Raw genomic sequence first — 17,400 nt, 5'->3', positions numbered from 1 at the left:
TTCCCAGCAACCACATGGTGGCTCACAACCATCTGTAATGAGGTCTGATGCCCTATTGTATATATAATAAATATTTACAAAGTTTTAGCCAGGTGGTGGTGGCACACACCTTTAATCCCAGCACTTGGGGGGCAGAGGCAGGTGAGTTCAAGGCCAGCATGGTTTACAGAACTAGTTCCAGGACAGGCTCCAAAGCTACAGAGAAGCCCTGTCTTGAAAAATCAACAAAAAGTTTTTATTCTAGCCGGGCGGTGGTGGCGCACGCCTTTAATCCCAGCACTCGGGAGGCAGAGGCAGGCGGATCTCTGTGAGTTCGAGACCAGCCTGGTCTACAGAGCTAGTTCCAGGACAGGCTCCAAAGCCACAGAGAAACCCTGTCTCGAAAAAACAAAAAAAAAAAGTTTTTATTCTTACATATTTTGTACTTTTATTCAGTAGATTTTGACCCTGTCCACCTATCATTATCTGTTTGCGACAGAATCTCATAGCTCAAGCTGTTTGCAATTCCCCAAGTAGCCAAGGGTGACCTTGAACTCCTGACCCTTCTTCCGCCCCTCTTCTACAGCAGGGACTACACCTGTCTTCTCAGTCTGTCCTTCCCAGTCTCTTTTGCCATTTTATGGTGACCAGCTGGGAGGTGGATCCCTGGCATTTGACTTTACCAAACCTGATCAGTTATTTTTGGCAAAGTCACCATATACGCGCGTAGCTTACACACCTCGGCTACACACACTGCGGGAAGCATGTAGTTCACACACCTTCAGCTACACACACTGCGGGAACACCCTGAGCTGGAATGAGCATGCAGTGTGCCAGTGGACTGCTGAATGAACAAGGGTTTTGTTTGATGGAGATGAGTGCTTTGCTGTGTAAGCCTGAGAGCTGAGTGTGTCTGGTCCCTGCAGCCCACATGAAGATGGAAGAGAACCAACCCCAGAAAGTTGTCTTCTGACCTCTTTGTGCATGCTGTACTCACATCACACTGGCAGGAAGATCAGAAATTGAGTCACCTTTGGTGGTTTGCCAGCCTGGGCCACTTGAGACCATGTCTCAGAAACAATAAAGCCCTAAAGCCCTACTCTTTTCCAGCACTACCTCTTCTCCACTGGCTTTCTCTTGCTGCCAGACATGGAACCAGCTGAGCAGAAAGGGGAAGAGGCAGGGGATGGCAGAGGTGTTCCTGCGAGACATCCCAGCCATCTGTGTGTAGCTCTCACTTCCATTCCGTGGCAGGCACTCAAAACATCATCCCGTGCACGCGGGTTGTTTTTAATGGACTTCAAATTATGAGGTCTCTGATCTTTTAAAATCATTTCTGCAGGACTCCCAGAAGTGATGGCTCACTGAGTAAGGCCACTTGCAACTCGTTAGAAAGCCATGTTCTACCGTAACCCAGCAAGGGTGTGTGTGTGTGTGTGTGTGTGTGTGCCTGTGCACAGAAACAACCCAGCTATAGGTTCAGTAAGAAACCGTCTCAGAAGAATACAAAAGGAGGGTGTTCACACACCCAATATCCTCTTCTGGGCTCCATGAGCTCAGGTACACATTCCTGCACACACATTACCCTCTTCTGGGCTCCATGAGCACAGGCACACGTTCCTGCACACACATGTGCATACACCACACACACATTAAAACTGTCATACGTGGTAAACAATATCTTACATATAGAATAAAAGGTCAAAATTCTTTATTTATTTAATTTTATTTAATCCACCTTCCTTTATTAACATTCTAAACACTATAATCCAAATTAATCTCTTTGTGACCCAGGCTTGTGATAGGCACCATCAGTAACCAAAACAGTGACAGACCTTAGCGTATTTGCTTTTTCCAGCCCCTTTTAACCTCTAGCTGTCACCTGTCCCTTCTTGGTTAATTATCTCTTAATTCTAACCCCTGTGAAATGAGGACCAAAAGTACCAACCTCAGTATTCTGAGATTTAAAGAGATTTAAAGGCCCAATGGTAAGTAAGTCAAGCTCTGAGGAACCTTCCAGCTCCAATGGTTCCTGCTCTCTGGTAGAGCTCCTTCTCCGGTCCTGGGCTGAGAAACCAACCACACAGCTCTAAAGACCAAGTGAGACCCTGGATGGTAAAGTGCGTGGGCTCGTGACCACCACTAGCCACATCCACCCTCAGGGCTTCCAAGGCTCATGTCCCCTGCAGATGGCTCCTGACTGGAGACTCTCAGTTCCCCTTGTCACACCTGGAACCGTATGAAGGACACAACAGAGGCCAAAGACAGAGTAACCAGCCCCAGTGGACAAACATTGATGAAGCAACTGCGAAGTTGGTGACATGTGTTCTTGGGAAAGAGACAGGGTCTGGAACAAGGATGGCAGCTGGAAGGTGAAGGGCAGTCCTGGCTCTCAGTAACGGTAGTGATCAGGCTTGAAGGGGCCATCAGTGGGCATGCCCAGATACTGGGCCTGCTTCTCAGTCAGCTTGGTCAGCTTCACATTCAGCTTGCCCAAGTGGGCTTCAGCCACTGCCTCATCCAGCTGGAGAGAAAGAGAAAAACCTGGAGTTAATGTCATGTTCTAGTACACTTACCTGCATCTAGCCAACAGAAACTGCTGGGCAGGGGGGCTGCAAGTCCTCATTACACCTTGTTCTAGCCTCATGGCCAGCTTCAGTGTGATGTCTTTAAAGAGAGCCAAGCACACCCTCCCATCATATAGACCACCAATCGCATCTCCTCACCCTCTTAACTGAAGCAGCTAGCCAGAATGCATCCTGAAATGAGCTGTGGCCTAGGATATATTTTATTAGCACTCTCTGACACTCTGCCTACAGCCCAGCCAGAATGCTTTTACAGTCCCAAGCAGTTTTATGTTCACTGTTCGTAGAGCTTCACAAACATTCCCAAGATGTAGGAAGGGAAGGATAATGCCTACATTAACAGACGAGGATCCTAGAGAAAGTCCTTTCGGGTTCAAGCTAGATGGAAGTAAACGCAAGATGGGCCTAACCTGGAGTCTCTATTGTTAGAAACAGAACGAAGGCCTCCTATGCCTGGCCAGTCTAGCTCGGGACACCTTTCTTTCACAGCACTCTACCAGGGTGCCACATAGAGGTGACCACCTGGGCCGTTGGAGGAGAGCACACCAGCCTCTAAAGCTTGGTTTCTTCGTTTGGAGGGCACACGTAATAAATACCCACCTTTTGAAGCTGTCACAAAGATCATGGTGGCTACTATCATCGTTAACTAAGGTACCTAAGAACCCTTAGATGCATGCATCTCACAGACATGCCCAGCTGACCCACCCAAGGACTAGGATGCAGCTAAGGGATATTCATGTAGCATGTATGAGAACCTGGGCTCCATGTCCAACACCACAAAATGAACAAACAAAAACCCAAGTCAATCCCAGGTCTAAGGAGGCAGAAGCAGGCAGACCTAGGAGTCAAGGCCAGCCTAGTCTACATACTGAGATCCGTCAATCAGGGCAATGATAGACCCTGTCTCAAGATCAAAGATAAACAAACCAAATGGGGCACATCCATTTAAAAAAAAAAAACAAAACAAAACTACAATATGTTGCCTATATTTTAAAATTATTTCATATCAAGACCGTAGCGCATATGGCTTCTCTTCAGAGCTCAGAGGCCTTGTCCGGTGGAGCTGTGTCCCGGGCTGGTGACAGCTGAGTGACAGCCACCCCTTTATTTGGAGCATATATTCTTTTTTTTTTTTGAAAATATTTATTTATTTATTATGTATACAATATTCTGTCTGTATGTATGCCTGCAGACCAGAAGAGGGCATCAGACCTCATTACAGATGGTTGTGAGCCACCATGTGGTTGCTGGGAATTGAACTCAGGACCTTTGAAAGAGCAGGCAATGCTCTTAACCTCTGAGCCATCTCTCCAGCCCGGAGCATATATTCTTTAACTGTTCACTTCCCACCCAGCCTACTTTACCAAGTACCCGCCTAGTCCTTGCAGACATGTGGAAATCCTCGCGCTCTTGCCTTCCCTTTACAACTGAGGAATGGAGACACAGCTTCAAACCTGGTGAACTACACACACGCCACAGCTCATGGCACTATGGGTGTGGCTCCAGGGAGCACTGAGGACTCTGGAGGACAGCTAAGCGGCCAGACAAGCACTTAATATACTCTAGCAAACCCACACAGGGAGCCCAGGAACCACATATAAGCCTCAAAGTAAAGTCAAGAGCTTACCTTCTTAGGCAAGAAGTGAACCCCAATGGGGTATTTATCTGGGTGGGTCCACAGCTCAATCTGTGCCATCACCTGGTTTGTGAAGGAGTTGCTCATCACGAAGCTGGGATGGCCCATGGCACAACCCAGGTTGACCAGTCGGCCTTCAGCCAGCAGGATGATTCGGCGCCCATTCTTCAGCCGATAGCGGTCCACCTACAAGTCCCCATGGCAACAGTAAGGGCTGGTGGGCACTACCCATCTCTGCCCACCTCCTACCCTGCACAAGATGGCCTGAAATGCCCCCAAACAACCACCCTACACACAATACACCAGTCTGTTCTGAGAACTTAATGAATTCAGACCTATAAAGCATTGGGCATACTTAGGAGGTAACAGCTAGTACTGTCAATACTGCCATATAATCTGTCCTGAATCCTTTATACTATCATGTTTTAAAATTTATTTTTATTTTATGTGCACTGGTGTTTTGCTATGTGTGTCAGGTCCCCTATAACTGGAATTACAGACAGCTGTGAGTTGCCATGTGGTTGCTGGGAATTGAACCCAGGTCTTCTGGAAGAGCAGTCAGTGCTCTTAGCCACTGAGCCATCTCTCCAGCCCCATATGACTATCATTTAAGTGCTTCATCTCCCCCTTTTCACAAATAAACTGAAGTTTACAAGGCTGAGTCACTTGTTCAGAGCTACACACAAAGAAATGGCTGCAATCTGAGCCTTGACCATTGGAGGGAGGCCTGATCTCATGTTCTCAATTGTTATTAAAAAGCGAAATGCAGGATGGTGAGATGGCTTGGTGGGTAAAGTTGCTTGCATTCAATCCCTGAGAACCACATGGTGGAGAGGGAGAATCAACCATGACAGGCTCCTCTAGCCCCACATGCAAGTACGTATGTGCTTACATATGCACATGAAATGACTGAGTAGAATGTAGCTTTGTGCGTGTGTCAGTGGATATTTATGTTAGTATCAGTGTGTGTGAGTATAAATACACATATATATGTCAGAATAAATATACATCTGGTCGAATGCAAGGCTGGAGATGTGGATCACTTGGTAAGAGAATCCTTGCCTAGCTTACATGAAGAACTGGGTTTAATCTCCAGCTCTACAAGGCAAAAAAAGAACTTAACTTAAAAGCTCTTAATGTACAAATCCAAAAAGTTTTCTGGGAACATTACTTTTATAATCAGGTAAATAAATAAGCCAACAATAAATAAAAGCCAAATTAAGTTGCACATACCCCAAAGGAATGCCCCGCAGCAAAGCTGCCCTTTCTCTAGCTCAATTAATGGTTTACTCTGCACAGAGCTGTTCTAGACAGTCATGCAGTGTCCCTTTCTTGGCCTCCCCCATCCTGACCCTGCTGCCAGCTCAGCCCACGCTCTTCAGCTGCCAGCATGCCCGCCTGGCTGTGAGCACCCTCAGGGCCTTATCTCTTCGTCCACCGCTCACAAGTACAAGTGGGCTTTCTCAAACAGCAAGGCCACTGTGCACCACACACATGCTGATACCTTCAAGGGAGACCGAGGTATCAGCATCAAGTCTGATACCTCAAACCTAGCTCTGAAACCAGGCTTCTCCAACATAAACCCCACTCTCTAGGTCACACCAGCTTCCAGGGCGGGCAACCTACAAGCCTGTTACCCCTTCTCAGCCCTTCCCTGCCAGCCTAGCAGAGCAGGCTGGGGCTTCTCACCTGGGGCTTGATGTTCACCTTCTCCACAGCATTCTCATTGAGCCACTTCACATCGATCTCCACATCGAAGTGTCCAATGTTACACACAATAGCATCATCCTTCATCTGCTCAAAGTGCCTGGAAGGGAACCCAATCCTGTGAGGGACCGGAGACCAAGAACAGCCCCAAGCCTGGGCGCCTTTGCTCCCCAGGACTCCCACCTGGTACCCACCGGCCAAGGATGATGTCAACACAGCCTGTGGTGGTGACAAAGATGTTGCCCTCCTTACAGGCCTCGTCCATGGTTGTCACCTCATAGCCTGCACAGACAGTGAGCATGTGTTAGCAAAGGTGGCCTCACCCTTGTTCTAGCCCCAACAGCCAACCCTTACTCTACCATACCCTCCATGGCAGCTTGCAGTGCATTGATGGGGTCAATCTCGGTGATGATGACTCGGGCCCCAAAACCCCTCAGGGCCTGGGCACAGCCCTTGCCCACGTCACCATAGCCTGCTACCACTGCCACCTTGCCCGCAATCATCACATCTGTGGCCCGTTTGATGCCATCTATGAGGGACTCCCGGCAGCCATAGAGGTTGTCAAACTTGCTCTGAAAGGAGAGGGGGCGAGGGGACAATGGGGGCAGGCAAGACCCCAAGGCCAGGCCTTAAAGCATCCCACAGGGCTGAGACTTGAGCCCACTCAGTCAGCCTGAGCAGACCCCTAAGCATCTTCTCCACTAGACAAAGCCAACATGTCCCTCCTCATCAGCCTCCAGACTATCTCCCTCATGTTCTCTGCTGGTCTAGAAGTCTTTCTAGGGAATCAATGCCCAGGACAGGTTGCTGAGTCTAAGAATTGCTTAACTTGAAAGCTATTGCTAACCAAAGCCACAATGTTCCTGCACAGCTACACTCACCATCCTCAGACTGTTGCCCCATCTCCCCTCCTGGCCACCCTTCTTCAGAGATCCACTCCTAAGCTCACTGGGCAACTAACAACTGGAGCTGAGTCTCCCCCAGGGCTCACCTTGGTGACAGAATCATTGACATTGATGGCAGGCACCTTCAGTATCCCATTGGCCATCATCTAACTAACAACTGGAGCTGAGTCTCCCCCAGGGCTCACCTTGGTGACAGAATCATTGACATTGATGGCAGGCACCTTCAGTATCCCATTGGCCATCATCTTGTAGAGGTTGTGGACCCCAGTTGTGGTCTCCTCAGAGATGCCTCGGATGCCTGAACAAAAGAGGGAGAGCATCAGAGAACACATCTCTACCCATAGCCCTTTTCACTCCCTAGCGTCCCCCCTCCTTCATTCCCGTCTCTGTACCTGACTGTAAAGTTCACCCAGTTACCATCTGACGTCCTACTGAACCCTAATGACACACGCCCAACATCTTCCACCCACCACTGTGCAGTGCTGACACCACTCCGCCCAGTCATCCTGTCCCAGCCTAGAGTACCCTCCAGAGAAGGCTTCCTTCATTTACTAGTCATGGCTAGTTTTGTATAGTCAATCTTTTCCTACCTCAGGGCCTTGGTATTCTCCAAACTCCATCCTCCTCCTCCCTGTCACAGTCCACAAAGCTGGCTCTCTGTGACCATTCCTAGCACTGCCCTGCGCCAGTCATGGTTTATGAACTCAGCCAGCTCTGACCCCACCCCAGTTACCCTGGCTTTACATCACACGTCAGAAGCAGGCTCCATGCGGCAGGAACCTCCTGTCTTCCAGTCCTATGGAAAATCCGGACGTTCCGCCAGGCCCCCTGCCTCATGTCTGTGAAGGAGCAGGCTCCCTTCAGTCTACCCGCTTACCTGACAGAAGCTGTGGGTATTTGGTGTGGATGAGGTTGGTGAGGTCGCCACCATCGTCCAGAATCATGTTGAGGGGGCCATCTTTGAAGTGCAGCGTCTGCTCAATGCACCACAGGTACTCTTCATCTGTCTCACCCTTCCAGGCAAACACTGCAGGAGAGCGGCACATGAGAAGCTGGCAGGGGCTCCAGAAAGAAAGCTCTACCAACAGTGCCAATGCTGTCTCCTTCCTAGTTCCTATGCTTACCTACATCCAGCCCCTACCAAAACACCAGTGGGAAACACACAGACCGAAGCTAAGCAGATCTAAGTTCAGAACTTTCCAGCCATGTGACCTTGAGAATCACACTTCGCGGCCTATAATTGCGTACATCAAGTGACACAGAGACCGTGCACGGCCCTAGACATAGGTGTCCAGAAATAATTTTCCCTTTTGCATCTCCTTCTGCCTGGGCTCCATGAAGTAGGTGTACTGGCTCCCACAGAACAGGACCCCTACCCAGAGAGACGTCCTACTCACTGGGCACCAGTAAGATCCTGGTTTGCTCACTGAAAGGTCTTGAGGGACTGGCAGTCTCAGTGGTGGGTAATTCCAGGTTATGCCCGGTCAAAATTGCCCAGCACACGCTACTATAGATGGAGCATCCTCTGTGCCAGGCACAGTAACTGCTCTGTGCCTGTTCTCGTGTTCCCTCATGCAAACCCCATGAGGAGGCATTGCCATCACCACTTACAAACCCCTAAGAGAGACTGGGGAACGCAGCGTCTGAAGCAAGGGTGCGGGCCGCTGGCTGCTGCTCCTCCCAGCTTGTGGAACTCCACAGGTGTGGGGTACAAGAGTCTTCTGTTTACACAGGACACTGGCCAAGTAGCCAGCTGCCTCCCTCCCCACAACTGTAGAAGATACTTCTATTAAAGCAAGGCCTCTTCTGAAGGAGGGCCGAGCCTCACCAAGGTGAGGGCTGCTGACAGGCACTCAGCCCTGTGAGGAACCCCTCCCACTGACCCCCTACCTACAGCTGGTTAGGATTCCTCCTGCCCCCAAATGTATGAGTGTTTTACCTACAAGTATGTCTGTGTATCCTGTGCTGAGGACAGAAATGATATTGATTTTCTGGGTCTGGAATTACATACATTTGTGAGCTGCCATGTGGGTGCTAGGAATTGAACCCAGGTCCTCTCTCCAGTTCCCTGATAAAAACTTTTTTGTTGTTGTTTTTGTTTTTTAAGAGAGAGTTTCTCTGTAGCTTTTGGGGCCTCTTCTGAAACTCTACAGAAACCAGGATGGCCTCGAACAGAGATCTGCCTGCTTCTGCCACCCGAGGGCTGGGATTAAAGTCATGCGTCACCACCGCCCGGCCAAGATTCTTGTATATTTTATTTAATCACCACTGAATCTAACAGGTCCCATCAGCCCTACCCCCACCCTGCCGCAGTCCAGTAGCATTTTGCAACAGTCTGAGACAAAGTCTTTGCTCTCTGACCTGGTCCTTTCTCATGATCCTAAACTACCATACCTCAGTCAGTACCCGAGACTCTTGTTCTGCCTTACACCCCCAGCTCCTTAGAAAACGATCCAGAGTCCCTCTAAGGAACATCCCCACCCTCTGCTCCATGTGGCTCTCAATCTTCAGATCCTTTCCTTACAGACCACAAGCTAAGCGGTCAGTAAGTATATTCCATGGAATCTGAGCTGGGAGGACTATAAATCAATAGGTTAAGGGCCTCTGTTTGCACATGGAGGCCTTTAATGCAGGGGTCAGTAAGAGAACCATGAAAAAGCAAAGTGCTTTATCCACGCCCACATACCACAGCGAGCTCACCTGGAATGCCGGCCTTGGCAATGGCAGCTGCTGCATGGTCCTGAGTGGAGAAGATGTTGCAGCTGGACCACCGCACCTAGAAGGGCCAGGAAAACAAGGCTGTTGATCACTGATGGCTATGAAGCATCCTGTTAGGAACAGGAAAAGGAAAGCCCTGAGACAAGAGTGAAAGGCTGGGGACTCTGGGCAAGTGAATGACTAGAAGCCAGAGCAGTAAAGTTTGCACTAGAGTTTAAAAAAAAAAAAAAGGCAATAAATCACCAAGCCAAGCATGGTGGTATACCTAAAATCCTAGGACTCAAGATGTAGCGGCAGGAAGATCAGGGCCAGCTTGGGCTATAAGGGGGATTCCTGGCCAGCCTGAGTCATACAGTGAGATTCTGACTCAAAACATATATAAACAACTGGAAAGATAGCTCCGCAGTTAAGAACACTTGCTGCTCTTCTAGAGGACCCTGGTTTGGTTCCAGCACCCACACTGCAGCTTACAACCACCCATAGCTCCAGTTCCAGGGGACCAGCTCTGTGGGAACCAGGCACGTAGGTGGTACATATGCAAGCATGAAGGTGCAGACAAAACCCTTACACAACAAAATCAAATAAATAAGAAAACAGTACTCTAGTGCAATGTGAACAAGGAGACGGGGAAGGAGCTACTAAAGCAGGGTGCAGGGAAGAAATGCAGCGGCAACAGTGGAAGTGATGTGCGGCTGTCAAATACGCCAGGCTCCTCATGCAGAGAAAACCTCCAGCAAAGACGTCGGGATAAGGAAGAAAACTGCTAAGTTTGTCTGGACTTGTTCAGCCTGAGCTGGGTACTTGATCTCCAGGTGGCCTGTATCAATACTCAGGCACGGCAGACTGTGGGTCCAGGTCAGGCTTGTACATGATCATTACCACACAGGCAGTATTTAAAGCCGTGAGAGCAGATCACCAACAAACTGAATGTGGAAATAAAGAGGCAATGGGGGCCGGGAGAGTCAACAGCTAAGAGCACTAGCTGCTCTTCTGCAACCCGAGTTCAATCCCAGCCCCACATGGCGGCTCACAACTGTCTGGAAACCCAGTCTGGGAAACTAATAGCCTCTTCTAGTCTGCTCGGGCACTGCGTGCAAGCGGTGCACAGATGTACGTGCAGGCAGACATTCATACACACAAAATAAAAACAAGTCTAAGAAAAAGTCAGTGGAAGTGGGTGTGAGCAGGAAAATCCCAGTACTTGAAAGGCTGAGGTAGAAAGACAGCTTGAGCCCAGCCTGAACTACGCAGTAAATTCCAGGATAGCCTAGGCTACAGAGTGGAATGTTGCCTCAAAAACAAACAGGTCAGGGCTGGAGAGATAGCTCAGAGGTTAAGAGCACTGATTGTTCTTCCAGAGGTCCTGAGTTCAATTCCCAGCAACCACATGGTGGCTCACAACCATCTGTAATGAGATCTGGTGCCCTTTTCTGGCCTGCAGGAATACATGCAGACAGAACACTGTATACATAATATAAAATAAAAAATAATAAAATAAATCTTAAAAAAAAAAAACAGGCCCTCAAGTATTCTTTGTGGTTCCCCTACCCTACCAGGCCCCTCCTTGGGATCTTATTCCACATGATCCAGGCTCAACAAATCATAGCACTCTACTTTCTAGAAGGTACCCGACTCCTAGGAAGGCTAACGGGAATGGTCTAGATGACCAAATGGAATATCGTTTTCTCCTACTATGCTCTCAGGCAGGAAGATGTATTGAGGAGTCAGCTACCTTCCCAACTGGAGAAAATATACCAAAGACTCTCTGCCACCACGGTGGCAGCAGAGGGAAATGGAGAGAAAACCCAGCTGACCAGAAGAGGCTCTGCCAGCTACATCTCCCTGCCAGTACAGTCTTTTCCCATGGCTGAGCCCAGAGAGGGCGAGGGACTTAGTGGAGTCACACAGCTGTGGGCCTCACCTCAGCACCCAGGGCCACGAGAGTCTCGATGAGGACGGCAGTCTCCACAGTCATGTGCAGGCAGCCAGCGATGCGGGCACCCTTCAGTGGCTTGGACGCCGAATACATCTCCCGCATGCGCATCAAACCGGGCATCTCATTCTCGGCTATGTCCAGGGCCTTTCGTCCCCAGGCAGCCAGTCCAATGTCCGCTGCAGGAACAAGATGGCAAGTTCCATGAGCCACCTCCTCCCACCCAGGGCCATGTTTACCTTTGGGAAGCTCAGGTCTTCTCACTCACCCTAGGAAATGACGGGTGAAGAAAGGAGGCTGCTACAGAAATTTTAATATTAGCCAATAGTTAAATAAGCCAGGAGTGGTGGACACATCTGTAATTCCAGATGGAAGCAGGAGGTTCACCCTTGACTACACAGCAAGTTCAAAGCCACATAGCCCTATCTCAAATACTACTACTACTAAGATTTTATTCTCTCTCTCTCTCTCTCTCTCTCTCTCTCTCTCACACACACACACACACACTCACACACACACACACACACACAGACACACAGACACACAATCTGAATGTCAAGCAACCGCCTCTGGCCATGTCTTCTCCCTATACATTACCAACTCCAAGAGGGAGCAGTTCAGACTCTAAAGCATCCATTTTATCCATTTCTAGTGTCCCTTACCCCGCCCCCTTCATGATCTCCCCTTCTTTTTCCAGTCTAGGGTACCCTGCTCTCTCAGCCTCTGGGACCTCACCTGGCGAAGCTCACACCCGAAGCTAGGTGGGTGGCTTCTTGCCTGGAATCCCAGCACTACGGAAGCTGAGTACAAAGAGTGCCATGATTTTGAGGCAATTCTGAGCTTCACAGAGACCTAGTCTCAAAACCAAAGTTCCCACCTAGTTAGAGCCAGCTCTCCACTGTACCTAAGGCCTGAACCAGCAGAATCGCAGTCATGGGATGAAGGTCTTGCTTACTATGAACAAATATCTCAAGGGAACCTGGCACATCCTAGCAATCCTAGTAAGTTTATCCCCTCCCCCTAGTCAAATCTCCCAATCGCCTGATAATATCACTTCATAATTCTCTGAGGATACAAAATCATCTGTCCATGAACTCCACCCTCCTCTGTGATTAGACTTGGGATTCTTGGCTGTCGGAAAGTACCAGCTGTCCCTGGTCCCTGATTTTTCTCACCCCTCAGATCTCACTGTTCCATTACGGGCACCACTGAGGTGATTACTTATGCTCAGGTTTCTCACAGGAGCAGGAACCCCACTACCAACTCTGAAATGCTTGCTTTCCCTTGGCATCCGAGTCTCTCTTCTCCCTCCTTCCTTCCTGGCTGCTCTTCACCTGACTTATCTAGGAGGCCTGAGGACCGACCCATAATTGTTCCTCTCCAACTCCTGCCAATTAAGTTCTGTTCAGATGATCGTGAATGCCTTCCCTGGGGTGATGACTCCCACGTATTTACCTCCAAGTACAAACTTCTCCCAGGAATCTGAGACTCACAAAATCCAACTGCTGACTCAGCACCTCTCGTCTGGTGTCCAACTATTATCCATCAAGTACAAGGCTTCAAGACTGCTTGGCTACACACCCTCAATCTTCCCATTTTAGGAAATGAAACCACCATTCAATCTGCCACTCTTGCCAAAAACCTGTAAGATTTCCCGTTTCCATTTTTGCTTCTGTCAGCAGGTTTTTTGTTTGTTGTTCCGGCAACTCTGTGAAACTCACTATGTAGAGCAGCCCTGCCTCAAACTCACAGAGAACTAACTGCCTGCCCCTGTGTCAAGCGCTGCAGTTAAAGGTGTGGGCCACTATGCCCACCTCCACCAGCATGTTTGTCACCAAGCATCCCACCCTAGCCCAAAGGACCACTTCCCAGCTGGACCCACAAGCAGCTTCATAGTCGGTCCCTTTGTTCCCACGTGTCATGCTCCTCACTTACAGCCCAGTGGGAAACTTCTAAAAATGTAAAATCCTAGTCCTCACCTGGGCTTCAGGCCCCTCCCAAGTCTACCAGCTGCTTCTGTCTCCACCTTGTTCCCATCACTAGCAGCTCAGCCATAAACCTCTCCCATCGTGGCGCTTTAACACAAGCAGTTAACCCGGAAGACTAATGCCAAGTGCCAGACACAGTACCTAGCTCAAAAACACCTGAAAATGGAGGGGCTGGAGAGATGGTTTAACGGTTAAGACCACTGACTGTTTTTCAAGGGTACTGGGGTTCAATTCCTAGCAGGTCACAGAGTGTCACAACCGTCTATAACTCCAGACCCAGGGGATGCAACGCTTTCTTCTAGCCTCCGTGGACACCACATGTACGTGGTACAGACATGCATGTAGGCACAACACCCATACACATATAATAAAAATGAGAAAGCCAAAAACAAAAAACAAAATTTGAAAATGGGCCAAGCTGACTCAAAACAGAGGCATTAAGACGAGTCAGGACTTTACTTGCAGTGAGGTAGGCCGTCTACAGAGTTCCAAAGGAGGTATCATTTATTTGTCTTCGGAAAGATCCTACTGGCTCACTATAACGACATGTACCTATAAAAACAGTGCCTGGAGGATAAAGGAAGTTTAATGAGTTCAATGCCAGCCGAGGCCCAAAAATCAAACAAACAAAATGGTAGCATGAAGACCATAGAGACCTGTGGGGAGAGAGGAGAACAGGGGCTGGTAGCCATGGAGAGTGAAAGGTGACAGACCTCCCCACACAAGGAGATTGTGCTACACTATGAGGTCTATCTGTCTCAACCTTGTAGCTGGGTCCCTTCTCTATCTCCAGTGACCAGCAACTGTGACCAGCAAAGAGAAGGAACTCAGAAAATGTTCACTGACCACATCATCTGCTAAAACTAAATGAGATGAACCTGGTCTAACTCCCAGCACGTAGAGTCGCCAGCCAGTCCTGGAGAGGACAACGGGTTTTGTGCTTTCCTGCTTAAATCCCACCCCATCTACCATCACCTGTCCCTCCAGCTAGAAATGATTCTTTCAATGCCCTTGTGACAGCTGGAGGAGCTAGTGTACCAAACTCTGGAACTTAGTGCCAAGACAACCAGAGGTTGCAGAAGTCCCAGGAACATGGGTCAAAAAGACCCGTGTGCCCCTTCCCAAACCCACCTCATCAGACCGAGGATAATCAGGCCGAGCCTTACTGTATAGCCAAGGATTAGAACACCACACGGACTAGGTCTAGTGCACAGCATGCCCTCCTTAGTGGGCCTCCACCCCTAAGGTCAAGACCCCGGCCTCCAAGTCATGCAATCTGTGGTCCTCCAACCCCTCCACAGTATGACAAGCTCCCATTCCAGCTGTTCCACCAGGGCAACATTGACTTAAACCTTTCTGGGCCTCAGTTTCAGCATCTACTCAATGGAGACAATAATCTACTCTGGCAGCTGGTTAACTATTTTAATAAGAATTTCCCAAGAGATTTCCTCAGGTTCCTCCTCTGTATAATGGGGTAGCATCCATTTCATGCACGTGACCCTCCCCAATTTAACGGCATGTTGAAATGACCTTAAAAGCCAGCCAGCCTGAATTGCTCTGGTTTTGTTTGGTCTGTAGTTTAGTTCTGATAGGGTCTCCCTGTTTTGTCCAGGTTGGCCTGGACTTCACTGTACGCCTCAGAAGTGAACGCTGGCATTGCAAACCTGTGTCACTAAGCCTAGCCTGAACTGAACTGTGCTGAAATTTTATTAGGGTTGTTCCAAGTGTGTTTGTTCCCTTGCATACTGACAGCAGCGAAAGGGATAAGCCGAGAGGTCATGACATATTGGGTCCAAATTCTAGCCAACCGCTTCCCAATTGCAAGATTCTGGGAAAATAACCTCTATACCTCCGGAGTTTCAACGTAAAAGGAGACTCGTTCCTTCCCTAGGGAGCTATAATAATAAAAAGGATTAGTCTAGAATAATGCTACAAGGCGGTTTCTAGCCCATTGTAAACGCTCAACTGAACGTTTGTTTACTCAGTCATTCTTCCATCACTGGAACGAAACGAAGGGGAATTTTTAAGCACTCTAAATTTTCTTTTGGTCATCCACCAGATAGTCCTACAGACTGAGCTGACCCCAAGTCCCCGGTGCACCACCGGGGACTTGCCTTCCGGGCCTCTCCTCACTAACACCTGGAACACCAGCGCGCTCTCCGGCCCCGCTCAAAGCCCGGAAGATGGTGGACCCTTGTAGGAGGCTACACAGCCCGCCAGACGCCAGAGCCAGAACCGCTAGGGCCGCTTCCCCAAGGGCCAGTCTCTCCACGAGCAGCACGCTGCCTAACCAAGGATGGTAGCCCGCGCCGCGGCTCAGGGCGCCTGCTGCAGGGCACGCCGGGACTTGTAGTCCGTAGCTGCTTCCCACTCCTAGCTCTCAGCGGAACGTGGACTCCAACCCCCAGGCACCTGCGCGGCCAGGCCAGCGATTCTAGGGGTCCCGAGCGCCCCGAGGCCGGTGCCTCGACCAGACGCGGGTTGGTACGGACAACAAGCCCAGGGTGGGGAGCCGAGTCGCCACGGAGGACTGCACCCCTGGGACTCACCGACTTTGTAGGGTAGTTTTTCAGACATGCTGGCGGCGCTTCCGCTACGACCGATGAACTCAGCGAAGGGGGCCGGACGGCGCGGGGCAGGGATCTACGCCGGGCGCGGGCGGCTTTAAATATCTTCTAATTTGAATATTCATGAGTCTCGCTGGGGCTGAGAGTTGGGGGCGGAGTCTGGCTCGAGGTGAATAGCTGTGCAGCAGCGGGATTGGACTTCGATCCCTCCCACAAAAATTATAAATTTTATGCTCTGTGGCCTTTGGACTCCTGGCACCCGGCTGGAAGGGAGCGTGGAGAGAGGCGGTTCTTCTCCCATTCGTTCAGTCAGTGAACCACAGGTCAAAACGATGCAGAGCTTTCAGGCCAATTACTTCACTGAGCCTTAATTTCTTCTGGTATATTTGGCCGAAGACTACCAGTACAGAGCTGGGTCTAGTGGTACATGCCTGTAATCCCAACTCTCGGGAGGCAGAGCCAGAAGGATTGTCACAAGTTCAACGCCAGTCTGGTCTACAACTAGTTAGTTCCAGGCCAGTGTGGGCTACAGCGTGAGGTTTCAAAAAGAAAGTTAAGAAAAATTCCAAGTTGCAATGTGTCACTCTCTCTTCCTCCCTCTCTTGCCCACCCCCACTCCCTCCTCAACAAGTCCCCAATTCCACTCTCGTGTCTTTTCGTTGTTTTTGTTTGGTGACTCCACGCCGCCCACACGGAAATGAGTGGGAGCTCTACACAAAAGCATAGATAGCTCGCCAATGGCTCAGCGGCCATAACTGCCAGTAGCTTTCCTGAAGGAGCCAGGCGCCGCGTTTTGTGCAAACAAACACCCACCATCTCTGGGGAGTTCAGCTGGCCCCCTTGTGAACGGATTGTCCCCGCCGGACTTGTTTACTGTTTACATCTCTTCGTGGAGTAGAGAGGAGGGTCACAAGCCCTCTCCTGAGTCTTCAGTTGCACCTACTACCTGCTGTATGCAACTCTGTCTTAATCGAACATGATCTCAGGAAGGGGTTGGAGATTGTAGCCAGGGAAGGGGGCTCCAGCTACCTGGCTACTGGAGAAGCCCTCAAACCTGTTGGATAGAAGCTTTCTAGGTGTAGCCTTCAGGGGGCAACTTAAGGACCCCTCTCCTGTGCTTTGTCAGGAAGCTCAGTGAACTGTTTCCCCTGAGTGATCTTTGGCAGAATTGTGACTCGGTTTATGTGGGAAGAAAAGCAGACTTTGCCTATGTCTCCTCCTGGGAAGGAAGTTCAGCAACATCTTCCCCCATCCAGGGCTGAGTGTTGCTGGGATCTTGTGCAGATCCTCAGCCGTGACCCATGGCTTCTGTATCAGTTCCTACTTCCAGATTCCTGCCCTGACTGCTCTCAGTGATGCTTTTTTTTTTTTTTTTTTTTTTT

General features: G+C 49.6%; 1 protein-coding gene across 3 annotated transcripts; it reads right to left on the bottom strand.

Moving 5' to 3' along the window:
- Nucleotides 1–1,688: 1,688 nt before the first annotated feature.
- Nucleotides 1,689–16,096, bottom strand: Ahcy (adenosylhomocysteinase). Of its 3 annotated transcripts, none has more exons than XM_013352208.2 (11): nt 16,001–16,096; nt 11,452–11,642; nt 9,513–9,588; nt 7,690–7,839; nt 7,058–7,110; nt 6,899–6,958; nt 6,272–6,479; nt 6,102–6,189; nt 5,890–6,007; nt 4,192–4,386; nt 1,689–2,503 (listed from the first exon to the last, which is right to left on the bottom strand). In XM_013352208.2, exons 1-11 carry the CDS (start codon nt 16,026–16,028, stop codon nt 2,372–2,374), a joined length of 1,299 nt encoding a protein of 432 aa, XP_013207662.1. In that variant the 5' UTR covers nt 16,029–16,096; the 3' UTR covers nt 1,689–2,371. The 3 variants fall into 3 exon arrangements, with proteins under 3 accessions (XP_013207662.1, XP_026643045.1, XP_005363146.1); XM_026787244.1 differs by lacking the exon at nt 16,001–16,096 and adding an exon at nt 15,566–15,669; XM_005363089.2 differs by lacking the exon at nt 6,899–6,958 and having other exon boundaries at nt 6,998–7,110.
- Nucleotides 16,097–17,400: the final 1,304 nt, after the last annotated feature.

Source organism: Microtus ochrogaster, linkage group LG8, assembly GCF_000317375.1.
Source record: "Microtus ochrogaster isolate Prairie Vole_2 linkage group LG8, MicOch1.0, whole genome shotgun sequence".
Lineage (NCBI taxonomy): Eukaryota > Metazoa > Chordata > Mammalia > Rodentia > Cricetidae > Microtus > Microtus ochrogaster.
Note: the sequence above shows the minus strand (reverse complement) of the source record. Positions and strands in the feature narration are given on the sequence as shown.